Below are 15,750 nucleotides of genomic sequence, written 5' to 3'. Positions count from 1 at the left end.
AGAAAGCCTCATCTTTCTCCCGCGGAGCGGCTGGTAGTTTCCAACCGCTGACCCTAAGGTTCGCAGCCCAATTCGTAACCACTAGTCCAATGCTTATTCTTCAGCACCACACCAAACATTGGCTGTCTACTCAATTCTTACTCATAGTGACCCTAAGACAAAGAACTGCCCTAGAGGATTTCCTAGCGGCTCTGTGGAAACCCTATACAGGGTCACTATGAGTCGGAACCTACTCTGACGACACTCACCAACATTGATTACTTACTCAGTACCTGACACAAAGCTAAATGCCTATTAATTATTTAAATTATTTACAGACAGTGTCCTTCCCATGCATATGAGGAGACTGTCCTTCTAACCGGAGTCTGCAGCCTTGCCCGGTACCCAGGTGGTTCCTGTTGTTGGGCACTTTGTTATTGCATATTATGAACGTGTATAGGACTGTTAGGTTCATTTATCAAGTTACTTTTTGTAAGGATAATACTTGCTGTGGGGGAGGAAAAACTGGAGTGCTCCTGCACTTTACAGGGTCCCAAATTTCCTCCCACCTAGCCCGGGGCGAATGCTTGGGCCTCCCGGAGTGCCCCCTCCACCTCGCCGGGTTGCACACCTTTCTCGCCCCACCCCCACTACGCAGACGGACCTTGCCCGGGGGCCCTCCCGATCCTGGAGCTCGAATCCCGGCCAGGCCTGCTCCGCCCCGCCCCTTCCCGGGCCGTGAGCGCAGCCCAGGAGGCTGTCCAGGAGCAGACAGATTAACCGACTGGCAGACGTACGGACTGATGGCCACGCCAGGCGAGCCCTGCGCGGGGCGGGGGGTGAGTGCCCCCATCCTGCCCACTCTTCTTTCCCCAACCAAAACTGAAGAGGGGACAGACCCTAGCCCCCCAGGCCTTTCTGCCCCACCGCCCACAAAACTACAGAGGAGGACAGCCTCTTTGACCAAGCCCCTCTAAAAGAGTTTCTAAGGACAGTGACCACTTATTTACATAAAGCTAGTGCCTTCCTCCCAGCCCCCATCCACTAACCCCAAGGACCTTTCCAGTCCCACAGACCCCCTACCTCTCCTGCTTCCTCTCTCATCCCAGATAAGGAAAAGGCTAGTGGGGGCAAGTGGGGGAGTAAAATAAGAGAATCTACTTCACAGGATTCAGGCCCTGTGAGTAAGCAACTAATAATAAACTCCAAACTAAATCTATTGCTGTTCAGTCCACTGAGATTCATGTGACCCAATGTGTCAGTAGAACAGCACTCCATAGTGTGTTCAAAGTTGTGGCATTTCTGAAGAGCTCCAAGCCTGTCTTGCAGTGTATCTCTGGGTGGGTTCCAACCAGCCTTACAGTTCGCAGTCAAGCATTGTTACACTCTTAATTGAGGACTCCTCCCGTCCAGCCTGTGCTCAGGGCTTTCCTGGTGGTGTTGTTGGTAATGGCTTTGAACAAGGACCTTTAGGTTAGGGATCCAGTGCTCATCCTACAGCAACACATCAGGACTTCTTTGTTGTTGTCGAGTGCCATCGAGTCAGTTCCAACCCATAGCGACCCTGTACAGAGTTTCCAAGGAGCAGCTGGTGAACTTGAACCACCAACCTTGTGGTTCAAACCAACTTTGCAATCCACCAAGTTAACTCACAGCGCCACACCCAGACTCCAGGACTCCATTGGTGGTGGTGGTGGTGGTGGTGATGGTGGTTATGTGCCGTGGAGTCGGTTCTGATTTATAGTGACCCTGCACAGGGTTTCCAAGGCTGCAAATCTTTATGGGAGCAAAAAGCTTCATCTTTCTCTTGTGGAACAGCTGGTAGTTTTGAACTGCTGACCTTGAGATTAGCAGCTCATTTCATAACCAGTACACTGTGAGAGCTCTTTCCAGGAATCCTTTAGCCCACTTAATACAACCCTGTAAGATCAGCACCAGACTGCAAACCACAAGGTCAGCAGTTCAAATCCACCAGCCGTACCTGGGAAATGAGTCGCTATGAGTTGGAACCTACTCGACAGCATTTAACACAACACCAACAATCTCCCTTTAAGGAGCCTTGGTGGTGCCATGGGTTAAGCATTGTGTTGCTAACCCAGAGATTGGTGGTTCAAACCCACCGGCTGCTCCATGGAGAAAGATAAGACAGCCTGCTAACATAAGGGTTTACAACCTGGAGTAAACCAGAGCAGTTCTGCTTAATCCTTCAGTGACCCTTTAAATCAGAATCCACTTGTCAGTGAGTGTTTGGTAGCTCCCTTTTTGCAGAGAAGGAAACTGAGGCACAGAGAGGTTGACGGTCACACAGCTGGCGAGTGGAGTGGCAAACCAGAGAAGTTAGTGGAGGGGTGACATAAAGTAGCAGGGAGGGAACTACAGGGTCATGTCCTCTAAACTTCATAATCAAATTTATTCTAGGACCGAGAAGGCCAGCAGAGTGGGTGGGGTAAATATCACAGATCAAGACTCCAGAGAGCAAACTTTGGGGTCAGAGGACTCTGACACTTGCTATTTGTGTAGACCCGTTTCTGTGCCTCAGTCTCCTTGTCTGTTATAGGGAGACAGTAACTCCTGCCTCCTAGAGTTGATAATAAGGATTTCCTTCTCAAGACCCAATCAGGTGGGTTCAAATCCCAGTACCACTACCTTCCAGCTAAGTGACGCTGGGCAAGTTACTCAAATTGCTCATCTGCAGAATTAGGATTAAAAATTAGGATAAAAACTGCATCTAACTTGGCATATTTTCATTTATGTGTTCAGTGTCCAAAAGTTGCCTGGACCCCTTGGCAATTGAGTATGTACCTCCTGTTATCGAAAGTTTCCTGCCTTTCCCTCAGGTCTGGAACCACACGGAGCCCGCCGCTGCCCACCTGCTGAACCTGTGCTTCCTAAGAACAGCTGGGGTGTGGGTGCCCCCCATGTACCTTTGGATCCTTGGCCCTGTCTACCTCCTCTACATCTACCGGCGTGGCAGGGGCTATCTCCGGATGTCCGCTCTCTTCAAGGCTAAAATGGTAGATGTCACCAGATGGACCCCAGGACCAGTCAATGGGGAGGAGCAGGGGCCAGGCAGAAACCCCAATGTGGAGCAGACAGGGTGGGGACAAGAAGGGAATCTGTTAGCCAACATCCCAGTGACCACAGAGAAAAGAATAGTACAAGATCCCCCCCAAACTGATTTTGTAATTATGAAAATTCATTGATACCCCAAAGCACGCGCAGGGTCCTAGACAGCTTACAACTGCCACCACCAAGTGTGGAATGTGCACCCTCAGGATGGTGGTAGGGCTGAACTCTTAAAATATGTTAACAGTTACAGATTTATTTTTATGTTTCCCCTCTGGCAATCCTGAAGAACAAGCACTAAAATGGTTATATGTTTATCTTAAAGAAGTCTGGGTGGCGCAATTGTTAAGGACTCAGCTGCTAACAAAAAGGTCAGTGGTTCAAATCCACCCAGTAGCTCCAAGGTGGAATGGCCTGGCCATCGGCTCCTATCAAGTCTACAAAGTAGGAAGTCCCTTGGAGGAGTTCTACTCAGTCACCTGGGGTCTATATGAGTCAGAATTGACACCACAGGACATAACAACACATGTTTATTTTAGTTTGTTATGCATACTCTGGGATTATAAGCCTGTCCCTTCTCCTCATCCATCTCCTTCTCCTGCAGACTTTTCCTTAAAGGGTTAAAAGGAGTCCCCATTGAATCTGATCTGACCCACTCTGCCCTAATTGTAGGACAGAGTAGAACTGTCTCAGTGTATTCAAGACTAATTTTTACAGAAGCTGACTGCCTTTCTTCTTTGGAGTGGCTGTTAGATTTGAACCACCCACCTTTGAGTTGTGCCCTGGTGTGACATTGTAGGATTATCACTGAACTGGTAACCTCAAGGTCATCTGTTCAAATCCGCCGCTCTCAGAAACTCTACATAGGATTTCTACAAGTCAGAACTGAACTGACTCAATGGCCCACAACAACACCCACCTTTTAGTTAGCAGCCGAATACTTACCCACTGTACTACCAGAGCTCTTTAAAATCTGCTACCAAACCTATGACGTAATATCAAGTCAATTTCTACTCACAGCAATGGAGACTTTTCTTCTTGCTTTAATAGTAGGCATTGAAAGAGACTTGCAAAGGGGTATCACCTTTCACCCTGTGAGTAAATTCCGTCTCGATCTGTTGAAACATTGAGTTCACTCAGGTCCTGGTTATGTTGAAACTGGTCTGCAGCCATCTTTATGGATTTTCTGAATCACTTGTCACTGTGAAATGATGACACCAGTTCATTAGTGCACCCCCATCTCAGCTGAGGCAGAACCACTGCCCAGTTGGACCCAAGCTACTACCCGGATGCTGCAGTCTTTGTTTTACCCAGTAGCCTTATCAGAGCCTGTCTCCCCAGGTAATCGGGGCCACCCTGCTAGTCCTGAGTACCTCTAGGGTGGCTGTCTCACTTTGGAAAATTCAGCGGAGAATGCCTGAGGCCCCGGAATTCTTAATTCACCCCACTGTCTGGCTCATCACGATGGTAAGGCCTCCCCCACCCAAGCTAGGAGCCCCCCACTTTCCTAGAGCTGCTTTTCTAGCCCTGGTGGAGGGTGAGGCACCATGGAGCAAAGCACCCTTCTCACCCCCTGCTTCAAGGGGCCCTTCCTCACTCTCTCATCCAGACGCTAGCCCTGTTCATTATCCACGTGGAGAGGAAGAAGGGGGTCCAGGCTTCTGGGGTGCTTTTCGGGTACTGGCTGCTCTGCTGCATCTTGCCGGCCACCAGCATTGCCCAGCAGGCCTCTGGAGGGGTAAGTAGGGGTCTGGGCCACCTCGGGAAACCAGTATGGTAGTTTCAGATCTTGGGTTACATCTGTCTTTCTTTTCTTTCCATACACAACTTACTCTCTACCCAGACACCCACCCAAACCACTGTCACTATGTCAGTTCCGACTCACAGTGACCCTATACAGCAGGGTGGGGAACCTTTTTTCTGTCAAAATTCATAACATCATTCTCAGGCCATACAAAATTATCAACTTAAAAATTAGCCTGCTATATTTTGTCAAATATTTAATTAGCTCATCCCTGATGTGGAGTCCTGGTGTGGTGTTGTGAGTAAATACTGTGCTGGACTGCAAAGTCAGTTTGAACCTCAAGATTGGCGGTTCAAGCTCACCAGCTGCTCCTCGGAAACCATATACAGGGTCGCTGTGGATCAGAACCGACTCAATGTCACATAACAACAACAACAACAACAAATGTGATGACTAGAACTGTAGTTCCCTTGGCAGGACCAGACTAAATGATTTCATGGGCCTTATACAGTCTGCAAACGAGCTCTGGTAGCGTCATGGTTACAAGTCAGGCTGCTAACCTCAAAGTTAGCAGTTCAAAACTACCAGCTGTTCTGTGGAAGAAAGATGAGGCTTTCTGCTCCCATAAAGATTTACAGCCTCAGAAACCCCATACAGGGTCGTTATGGGTCAAAACCGACTCCACAGCACATAACCACCACCACCACCATACAGCCTGCAAGCTGGACGTTCTCTATCCCTTCTGTATAAGGTCGCTGTGAGTCAAAACCAACTTGCCAACACTTAACAACAACAACATATAGTAAATCTAATAGAAGGATTTCTGGATGATCTCAGCTCTTACTGGCCAAGCTGATGCCCTGTACCCATTCCTAAACCAATCATGCTTGCCAGGCACCTAAAATATACTCATGGGCCAAGTGTGGCTCATTGGCTGCCCCTTAGAGTGGAACCACATACCAAACCATGGGGAAAGAACCCTAGACGGTAGAGCCAGATAAAGGGGTCGTGAAGCAACCACGGAGTGGCATCCAAAGCTCACAATTTGGGTCACAGAATCTGTGTACCCTTGAGCATGGTGCCACCGCTTCTCTGAGCCTTTGTTTCCCTGTTAGCTGGGGCCAGGAGCTGAGGAGGGACTTGATGGGAAAGTGTACGTAAATGCTCTCGGATGTGCTGAAGGCCAAGTCTTTGTTCAGTCAGACCAGCTCCCTTGTCCATAAACCAGAACACACTGGCCAGGCAGATGGGAGACTGGGGTGGGAACTGGAATGTAATAAGGTGGCACAAGGGGAAAGGCAATGTGTCCCTTCAACTCACATCCAAGTGGTTGTTGGCAAATCCCAGGCATGGCTCTGGCTCAACAGTTATATGGACAGAATGTATGTAAGTCAGGTGCTTATGACTCTGGATATCCAAGAATGCTGGGAGACTGGTTTTCAAAACCTGTGACCTTACTGTGGTAGTGTTTCCACCTGCAGAAACCCTATTCAGCCTCAACTATCTTCCCCTCAAGGGCACCCCCTCTAACATCTGATTCTTACGAGGCCCAGCAGGCTGACTTCTGCCTGCCTAGCCTCAGTGGAACTTCTCCTTTCTCACCCACAGGGCTTCCAGAGCGATCCTTTTCTCCACCTGTCCACCTACCTGTGTCTGACTCTAGTTGTAACGCAGTTTTTGCTGTCCTGCTTTGCGGATCAACCCCCCTTCTTTCCTAAAGAACCCCAGCAGTCTGTAAGTTACCAGATCTCCAACACATGCCGCCCTTGTTCCTGCTCCACAGGTCTCTTGTCTCTCCAGGTGACCTAAGAGATTTAAACTATCACATTGTGGGGGCCATGTCCGACTTCCTTTGGCTTGACAAGAGTGAAAGAGAATCAAACTATTGAGTCCAAGGTCAATTTGATTCAGTCCAAGGTCAATTCCAATGAAGTGAGCATGCCTCCATTCAACAAACCTTGACCCTATTCTGACACCAACCATCCCTTCCACAGCACACCCTGCTTCACATCTGGGTTCAACAAGTCATTGGAATGGCCACGCAGAACTCCCAACAAAATTCATGATTATAGCGCTTATAAGGAACGAGAACAGGGTACAATTCAGGATCAGAAAAACTTCAGACGCAGAAGTTTTTCAATCAGGAATGTCTCTTGTCTGCCATACTGCCATACATCTTACTCTTGTCTTCGGCCTCTCAGCCATGTGGTCACTTGGCTGCTTCCCTGTTTTGGCAAGTTTTACAAAGTTCTTTTAGCCAAACTGAGAATCCCCAGAGGGCATATCCTGCAAGCCAGTTGTCTGCCCACAGGCATTCAGCTTTACTCAGTCCATGGGCCTAGAGTCCTCAGCTGCTCTGTTTCTCCATGCGCCCACCTTTGCTGTCACCTATGCTGTGGGCCACTTTTCTAAGGAATCTCAAGCTCCACTCATGTTCTCCCTTCTTTATGGTCCTGGAATTGTCCATTCTTGCTTCTGAGATGGCTCCTTTTAAACCTAACCGATAGCAAAACTAACCAATCCCAGCCTGAGAGTCCTGTACACCTCATTTGCATGATCCCACCCAATCACTTGGTGTGAATTAAGAAGACATTGGGTAGAAAAGCTAATTCATGGCACCACACATTGGTTTTAACTCATTTAGTCATTCTGCAATTGAATATTAGGTATTGAATATGCACTTTATTTCAGGGGTCACCTAACTTTTTCCATACTGGACTAGATAGTAAATATTTTAAACTTTGCTGGCCAAATGATCTCTACCACAATAGCTCAACTCTGCACAAAAGCAGCCGTGGGTAATAGGTAAACAAACGAGTGTGGCTGTGTGCCAGTAAAACTTTATTTGCAGAAACAGGCCGTGGGCCAGGTTTGGCCCTTGAGCCATAGTTTAAGGACCTCCGTTCCATGGCCCAGCTAGCTGCTGAGTTCATGGTCCTCAAGAGTATCAACAGGCAACCCTCAGCTAGTCTGATAAGTTAGGAAAGACTTTTTGAGGAAGACACCATTGAGCTGAGATCACAGAAAAAGATGTTCATGTTGTAAAATTCAGTATCAGGACATTTTAATTTTTTTTTTTGCCAGTTGGAATGGTAGGTAATGTTAAGCATTGGTAGCAGGCTCTGATGGTGGAGACATGGTGAAAAGGGTCCTCTTGGAGGAAGTGAACGGGCAGTCTTTCTAGATAGAATAGCTGATGAAATCACAGGGTACCTTCCTGGTCCCTCCTTACCATAATCACTGTGGAGTATGGCTGATGACATGGGGTCCTTCTTTGGAGAACATTTTGATCTCTATAATAAGGACAGTGTTTCTCAGTACTTGTTAGTCCTGGGTACTATCAGCCTGGGGCCCAATCTCTTTATGTCCTGTTTGCCAGGAAACGTTGGGCCCAGTGTACCCATTTCAGGTCACCACCATGTGTATTTTCAATGATTAAACTCATGGCCAGTTCATCCTGTTTTCCTGCCATTGGTTTTCCTCACCACACACTCATCTGGGAATGTGCGATCCAGGCCTCCCGCTCCCTGTCTTTGATCTTTTCCAGAATCCTTGTCCAGAGGCGGGGGCCTCTTTCCCCTCCAAGGTCCTGTTCTGGTGGATTTCTGGGTAAGTAAAGCGGCAGGGCAGGGGCTGGGATGGTGTTCCCACCCACTTGCTCTTGCTTCTTCCCTTCCTCATCACAGCTATCCCACCCTAACTCTGAGGGTCCCCCAAAGCTGACAGACCAGCCAAGCTTCAGCCAGCCAGCCTCACTTAACCTCTGAGTCTGTTTTTTTTTTTCTTATCTGTAAAATGGTCAAGAATAAGGCAGACTCATCTGAGAATTAAATAAGATGATCTTGGTAAACTGAGGACAAAGCCAAAATCAAAATCACTGCCCCCGAGTCGATTCCAAATCATAATGACCCCATACGACTGGTTTCTCACCACTCATCTGTCAGTTTGCCGTACTTGTGACAAAGTACTTGTGAGTTGCTGTGATTCTGGAAGCTGTGCCACAGTCAAGAAATCAAACGACGTATTGCATTAGGTAAAGCTGCTGTACAAGACCTTTTTAAAGTGTTGAAGAGCAAAGATGTCAGCTTGAGGACTAAGTAAGGTGCGCCTGACCCAAACCATGGTGTTTTCAGTAACCTCAGATGCATGCAAAAGCCAGACAGTGAATAAGGAAGACTGTAGAAGAATTGATGCTTTTGAGTTATGATGTTGGAGGAGAATATTGAAAATGCAATGGGCTGCCAAAAGAACCAACAGATCTGTGTTGTAAGAAGTGTAGCCAGAGTGCTCCTTAGAGGCCAGGATGGCCAAACTTCATCTCTCATACTTTGGACATATTGTCAGGAGGGACCAATCGCTGGAGAAGGATATCATGTTTGGTAAGGTGGAGGGTCAGAGAAAAAGAGGAAGACCCCCAACAAGATGGACTGGCAAAGTGGCAGCATCAATGGGCTCAAGAGTAGCAACAATTATGAGGTTGGCCCAGGATCGGGCAATGTTTCAGTCTGCTGTGCATAAGGTCGCTATGAGTCAGTACCAACTTGATGGCACCTAACCACAACAATGACATGACAGTTTTCTGAGTCTGCAAATGTTTAAAGCAGCAGGCTGCCTCATCTTTCTCCCACAGAGCAGCTGGTAGGTTTGAACCACTGTCCCAAGAGGTTAACCACTGTGCCACCAGAGCTCCTTTGTCAACTGAGAAGTGTCTTACAAAAATCAGTTTTCATTTTATAGAGGAGCCAGCAGAGGTGCAAAGAGGAAAGTGACAAGCTTAGGGCCACACAGCCATCCACCAGGGGGACGACAGATGGGGCCACTCCTGTTCACCCTCTTTTACAGGCTGGTCTGCAGGGGCTACAGGAGGCCGCTGAGACCAAAAGACTTCTGGTCGCTTGGGAAAGAAAACTCCTCAGAAGAACTTGTTTCTCAGCTGGAAAGGGAATGGATGAGAAACCGGGCAAGGTGAGCGCATAGAAGTAAAGAGTTCAGCTGGATGTTGGCACTCATCATTTGGCCCCAAATGCGACACCCCCTGTGACCCTACTCCCGTTGATCCCACAAGCATTCCTTGATTAGGCCCAAGATACAGTTTTTCCTGGAGTGTTTTGCAGATTCCAGAAGGAGCCTGACAAATGGTGAAGTCTTTGAGGTCTCAGAAGGAAGTAGTCATGGTGGGGAGGCAGGCAGGAGACAAAGTATTTTAAGTCTGGTGGGATGAAGAATTGTACAGCTGCCTGTGACACTCAGGCACGTACTCATTTATTGTTGTTGTGTGCTGTTGAGTCAGTTTTGACTCACAATGACCCTGTAAAGGGTTTCTGAGGGCGTAAATCTTTATAGAAGCAGAAAGCCTCATTTTCCTCCCGCTAAGCAGCTGGTGGATTTGAACTGCTGACCTTGTGATTAGCAGCCCAGTGCGTAACCCACTACACACCAGTGCCCCATGTATTATGAAACCTTAGTAATTAACTTCCTAGACCTCAGTTTTCTCACCTGATTCATGAAGATGTCATTAGCTCCTAGCTCAGAGCCTGTAGGGTATGGAGACAAGACACTTCATAGAAAAGGATTTATTGAAATCTTGGGAGATGGTCAGAACTCACGCATATTAGTTTATCCTCCAGAACTGGGTCTAACTCCTTCCAGAGCTATCTACCCTGCCTCACTTTTTTTTTTTTTTGGTTTGTCTTTAGCCTTTTTTTCCCATTGTTTTTTGTTGATTATATCATTTTCCTTGTTTTAAATAATATTTATTTTTGTTGGCAATATACACAACCAAACCTCTACCCATCTGCAATTTCTACAGTGACGTTCGGGACCTACTTCACATTGTGTCAAACTTTTCACGGTCATCACCCATATTGTTTCATCCCCATGAATTTAGTCTCTCTGTCCCTTAAAGTTCTAATCTGTGCTTTGGGGTAACTGTCAATTGTCAGCTGACACTCATATAGCTAATTTGTTATATAAGCACCATGCTCGAGACACTATTAATTTGGTTAAATTATAGTTTAGTCTAACAATGTGTTCATGGGATAGTTTGGGTTTAGGATATAAAGGTCATTTCTAGGCATTAGATTGAGGGATTCTACCAGTCTTAATGGGCCTAGTAATTCTGGTTTCCATGGGAGTTTGAACTCCTCTTCTATGTGTTTCCGCTTTTTTATCAAGATCCATCTATTGGGCCCTTCATCAAAATATTCAGTAATGGAAGCTGGGCACCACTCATTTCTCCTGGTCTCATAGTATGGAGTCAGCTAATCTTGAAGTCCATTTCCTTTCGTTGATGCCACATCACTCTGGGTGTCCCATGGGCTCCTTCTCCCCCTGTTGTCCCAGGCAGATGGAGACCAAATTTTATATCTTGGATTGCTGCTCATCAGCTTTTAAGGCCCTAGACACTACTCACCAAAACCTAATAGGAAGAACAGAATCTTTTACGTGTTGCCCTTCGTATCGTCTCTGGAAACTCATGTGATGCTTCAGAGTGTGAGGAACCCAGTTTCAGAACCACCAGTCTAGAGAAATGAGCCTTCAGTATCAACTAAACAAATCTGGTTGAATGTTGCCTACCACCGCATAGAGAATGACTTGAGACCATTTAACGTCAGTGTTTCAGGAGACAGAACAAGCCTCACTTAACTCTTCAGGGAGTGTCACAAGGTTGCCCTGCACATACTAGGATGACTAAATCCCAAAAATTAGATGAAGAAAGAGAAAGAGAGAGAGTCTGGGTAGTGGCTTATATTACTGAGAAGGTAGAACGCCTTTCCTAGCATCTATATAGAAAATCCCAAGGAAGGTTTGTGATTGGTCTGACTTGAGTCTGTGCGTGTTATGTGCTGTCGAGTCGGTTCCGACTCATAGCGACCCTGAACAGGGTTACCGAGGCTGTCAATCTTTACGAGAACAGAAAGCCTCATCTTTCTCCCACGGAGCAGCTGGTAGTTTCAAACTGCTGACCTTGCGGTTTGCAGCCCGATTCTGTGCATAGCAGGAGCCAGTCCTGTGGTTAGTGATCTAATAATGCTGCTATACTAGAAATACCACAAGTGGATGCCTTTAACAAACAGAAATGTGTTCTCTCACAGTTTAGGATAAAAGTCTGTGTTCAGAGCACCAGGTCTAGGGGAAGGCTTTCTCTTTGTCAGCTCTGGGGAAAGGTCCTTGTCTCCTTTCAGCACCTGTAGGCCTGACCTTCCTTGGAGATGTTCTTGGATCAATCTTCCCCTGGATCTAGGAACTTCACAATGCAGGGACCCCAGGTTCAAAAGATACACTTCACTCCTGGCTCTTCTTTCTGGGTACCAGTAGGTCCCTCTGAACTGTGATTGCCTGTTTAATCTCTTTTGTATCTCAAACGAGATTAACTTGAGATACAGCCTAATCCTGTCGGTTGCATCTCTCCTCATGAAGTGATTACTACATTTTTAACTGCTGAACCAGCCAAGTTGACACAAAACACTAACCCTCACAGGGAAGGAGTCCCATCACAGGAGGTAGGAGAGAGGCTGCTCCCCAGAGGAAGGGGAAGGGGGTGCTGTTTTCTAAAGGGGGGGAAGTGATATCAACAGACCAAAACAGCTACTTCCCCTTCACCACAGGCACACCCTGCAACATTGCTGCTCCACTCAAACAATTTTACAGAAATGGTGGTTGTGGTTATGTGTCGTGGAGTCGGTTCCGACTCACAGTGACCCTGCACAGGGTTTCCAAGGCTGCAAATCTTTACGGGAGCAGAAAGCCTCGTTTGTCTCCCACGGAAGAGCTGGTAGTTTCGAACTGCTGACCTTGAAGTTAGCAGCCTGACTCGTAAGCACTATGCTACCAGAGTGGCCAAATGATTTCCAGAGGAATCAGGAGGTCTAGCTCACTGTCTCCCAGCTCCTGACTTTTCTCCGAGTTATCATCCCCTAACAGTGGGACTAGCAGACAGAAACATTCCACAGAACACTTCGAGAGCCCTTTGGCACACAGTTAACAGGAAGAAAGGGGAAAGGTAAAATTAGGCAAAGCCCCGTATCACTCACTTGCTGAATTGATTAATTACACACAGAGAGGACTTTGGTTTCTGTTTCTGAAATATTGTGTAACCACTGAGGGAAGGAAAGGGAGGTTATTGAGAGGGGTCACAAACCAGCCACCTGCTGGCCAAGCCAAGTTCACAAGGTATGTGTGTGATTCATGTAGTGTTTTTGTTGTTACTGTTTTGAGTTTTAATAGGCGTCCTGGTGTGGAGCTGTGGGATAATGCACTAGATCACAAGGTCAGTTTGAACTGCTTAGTCAGTGGTTCAAATTCATTAGCTGCTCCTTGGAAACCTATATAGGGTCACTATGAGTCAGAACTGACTCCACGACATTTAATAATAACAAGAACAAAATTTAGAACTTTGGAGATTTCCCATTGAAAATTTCAGCACTTCTTGCTTTGCCAACTGTGCATTTGCTTTTTAAAGTAATCTCTTCCCTATTAAGAGTATAGAGATGGAATTTTCTCTCAGTGCTCTTTTGTTCTGGGCTCTAATTACATCCAGTTAAGTTCAAATTACATAAGGAGCTTTGTAATGCAAAAGATCTCAGGGATCTTGTGTTGGTGAAAATATTCATCTACTTCTTTACATAATCCATACACATTTTCATCCTAAAGGCTATTAAGTAAAAATGTACCAATAAACACATAAAAGGTTGTTAAAAAAATAATAAATCAGCATTTCTGACTTTATGGCACGGATTGGCACAGTGGCAGCATCAATGGGCTCAGGAGTAGTAACGATGGTGAGGTTGGCCCAGGAGCAGGCAGTGTTTCATTCTGTTGTACACAGTGTCGCTATGAGTGGTACTGACTTGATGGCACAAAACAACAATAACAGGCCCCAACCTACTCTAATATGACCTTATGTTAACCTAGCAATAGCATCTTCAAAGACTCCTTTTCTAAATAAGGTCATATTCCCAGGGACAGGGATTAGGACTTTAACATATGTTTTGGGGAGACAGAATTCATTCCATAGCAGCTATGTTGTTGTTGTTAAGTGCCAGAGTCAGTTCTGACTCATAGCAACCCTGTATAGGGTTTCTGAGGAGCAGTTGGGGCGTTTGAACTGCCAACCTTGCAGTTCGCAGTCCAATGCTTATCCTACAGTGCCACACTAGGAAGGAAATAAGCAGGGTGATTTGAACTTACTTAAGAAGGGCTTCCCTGGGCAAGCCTTTTGTATCCCCCAACCTATACTTGGCCTAGGCCACTAACTCATGCCCTAGCCTCGCTCCCTGGTCATTTGAATTTGTGAGTCCTGCACTAAATGACCAAAGGCCATGGACCTAGTGAGTGATCTTCCCTGATCTCAAATCCCTGCTCTGCTCTTCACTGCATGGTCTCAAATCTCACCACCTCACAGACCCTCAGTCTCTTCTTCAGTAAAATGGGAAGTCTAGCAAATAATTCATTCATCTGCAAGGAGGTCCAAAGGCTGCCTGAGCCATAGGTTGTTAGAAGTAGGAAGGACCCAGAGAGCAGGGCAGCCCTTCCTTTGACTCACCAGGCCACCATAGCACAGAGAAGATACCTATTTGTTCAAGGCCACACAGCAACTAGGGTAGTCTTTCACAGCATCACCCCTACTTCTCTGTTGCAGCCGAGGATTAGCCTCCTGCATGACCCCTTGTGTTCCTGTGACCTGCTTCCCTTCCCTTAGCTTTGCCCTGTAGTCCCTGGTATGACTAAGGCTGGGGGTCTCATTGATCCTAGACTGCCTTAACTTCCATCTGTGATTTAATGATTTAACCTAGAACCAGAGTTTTACAGGAGAAAGATGTGGCAGTCTGCTTCTGTAAAGAGTTACAGTTTCAGAAACCCTCTAGGTCAGTTCAACCCTGTCTAATAGAGTTACACTGAATCGGAACTGACTTGATGGCAAAGTTTGGTTTTTTGACCAGGGTTGTTGTTGGTGGTGGTTGTGTGCCAGGGAGTCGATTCCTACTCCTAGCTACCCTGGATAGAGTTGTTTTTTTTGTTTTTCTTTAAGGTTTTTATTGTGGATTGAGTGAATGTTTACAGGATATACCAACAGTTTTACATTCAACAAATCATATACCTTGTTTCATTACAATGATTATAATCCCCTCCATGTACCATCAATTAACAGTATTTCTCTCTATCCACTTTAGCTTTTTAAAAAAACAAACAAAAAATCCACTCAGGCATATATAATAATTTACATCTCCAAAGGGCACATTCTGCAAGTCTGCTCCTGGCCACCAGCTCTTAGTCCTTCTCTTCTTAGTCCATGAATCTAGAGTCCTCAGCTGCTTCCTCTCTCCATGCCCCCATCTCTGCCTCCATCTCTGGCACTGCAGCTTCTCTGGATAAGGTCCTGCATTCTGCTTGTGTGCTTCTTAATTAATGGTCTGAGGGTCCTCTGTTTCTGGACTGTAAGATTAACCACTCCCCTGTTTTTGTCACAAAATTTTTACCTTTACAATTGTGACAGTCGCAATTAGTCATGATGACAATTATTCACTATTGAATCTTAAGAATCTTATCCCCATTCACCAGTCCCATCTAGACAAGATGACAGCTATTCAGTGGGGACTCTTTCTTTGCCCCCATATTCTTAAACTCCCTCTTGAAACCTTGTAAGCCAGTTACTTTGTGCCTTTATTGGCCCCTCATTTTAGGTAGCCAATGTCTATGTTGCCCGTCCCTGTCTACCCTGTGTACAGAGGGGATAGCATTGATACTTGATGTGAAAACTCTTTCCCTCTCTGTTGGTATTTAGAGTAACTGCTGCTCTGAGTATAGGTCAGGCTCATCAAATTGAAGCAATTTACCCTTGTTTCCTTTTATCCAAAAAAAAAAATTTTTTTTTTTTTTTTCAATCTTCCTCTAGTCGAGTTCTGATTATCGAGCCATCGAGGCTAGGTCAAAATGGTACTGTATGCAAGTTTGGGTGTCTT

At 46.3% G+C, this 15,750-nt stretch overlaps 1 protein-coding gene across 1 annotated transcript in view; it reads left to right on the top strand.

Moving 5' to 3' along the window:
* Window positions 1–782: 782 nt before the first annotated feature.
* ABCC6 (ATP-binding cassette, sub-family C (CFTR/MRP), member 6) overlaps window positions 783–15,750 on the top strand; it is a 63,391-nt gene continuing 48,423 nt past the window's right edge. The window contains exons 1-7 of the mRNA XM_006871966.1: window positions 783–818; window positions 2,817–2,993; window positions 4,387–4,512; window positions 4,655–4,783; window positions 6,398–6,523; window positions 8,337–8,398; window positions 9,632–9,754. Of these exons, the coding sequence (XP_006872028.1) occupies window positions 783–818; window positions 2,817–2,993; window positions 4,387–4,512; window positions 4,655–4,783; window positions 6,398–6,523; window positions 8,337–8,398; window positions 9,632–9,754 (779 nt within the window). The remainder of the gene's footprint in view (window positions 819–2,816; window positions 2,994–4,386; window positions 4,513–4,654; window positions 4,784–6,397; window positions 6,524–8,336; window positions 8,399–9,631; window positions 9,755–15,750) is intronic.

The sequence above is a fragment of the Chrysochloris asiatica genome, unplaced genomic scaffold (assembly GCF_000296735.1).
Source record: "Chrysochloris asiatica unplaced genomic scaffold, ChrAsi1.0 scaffold00178, whole genome shotgun sequence".
NCBI classification, from domain to species: Eukaryota; Metazoa; Chordata; class Mammalia; order Afrosoricida; family Chrysochloridae; genus Chrysochloris; species Chrysochloris asiatica.
Note: the sequence above shows the minus strand (reverse complement) of the source record. Positions and strands in the feature narration are given on the sequence as shown.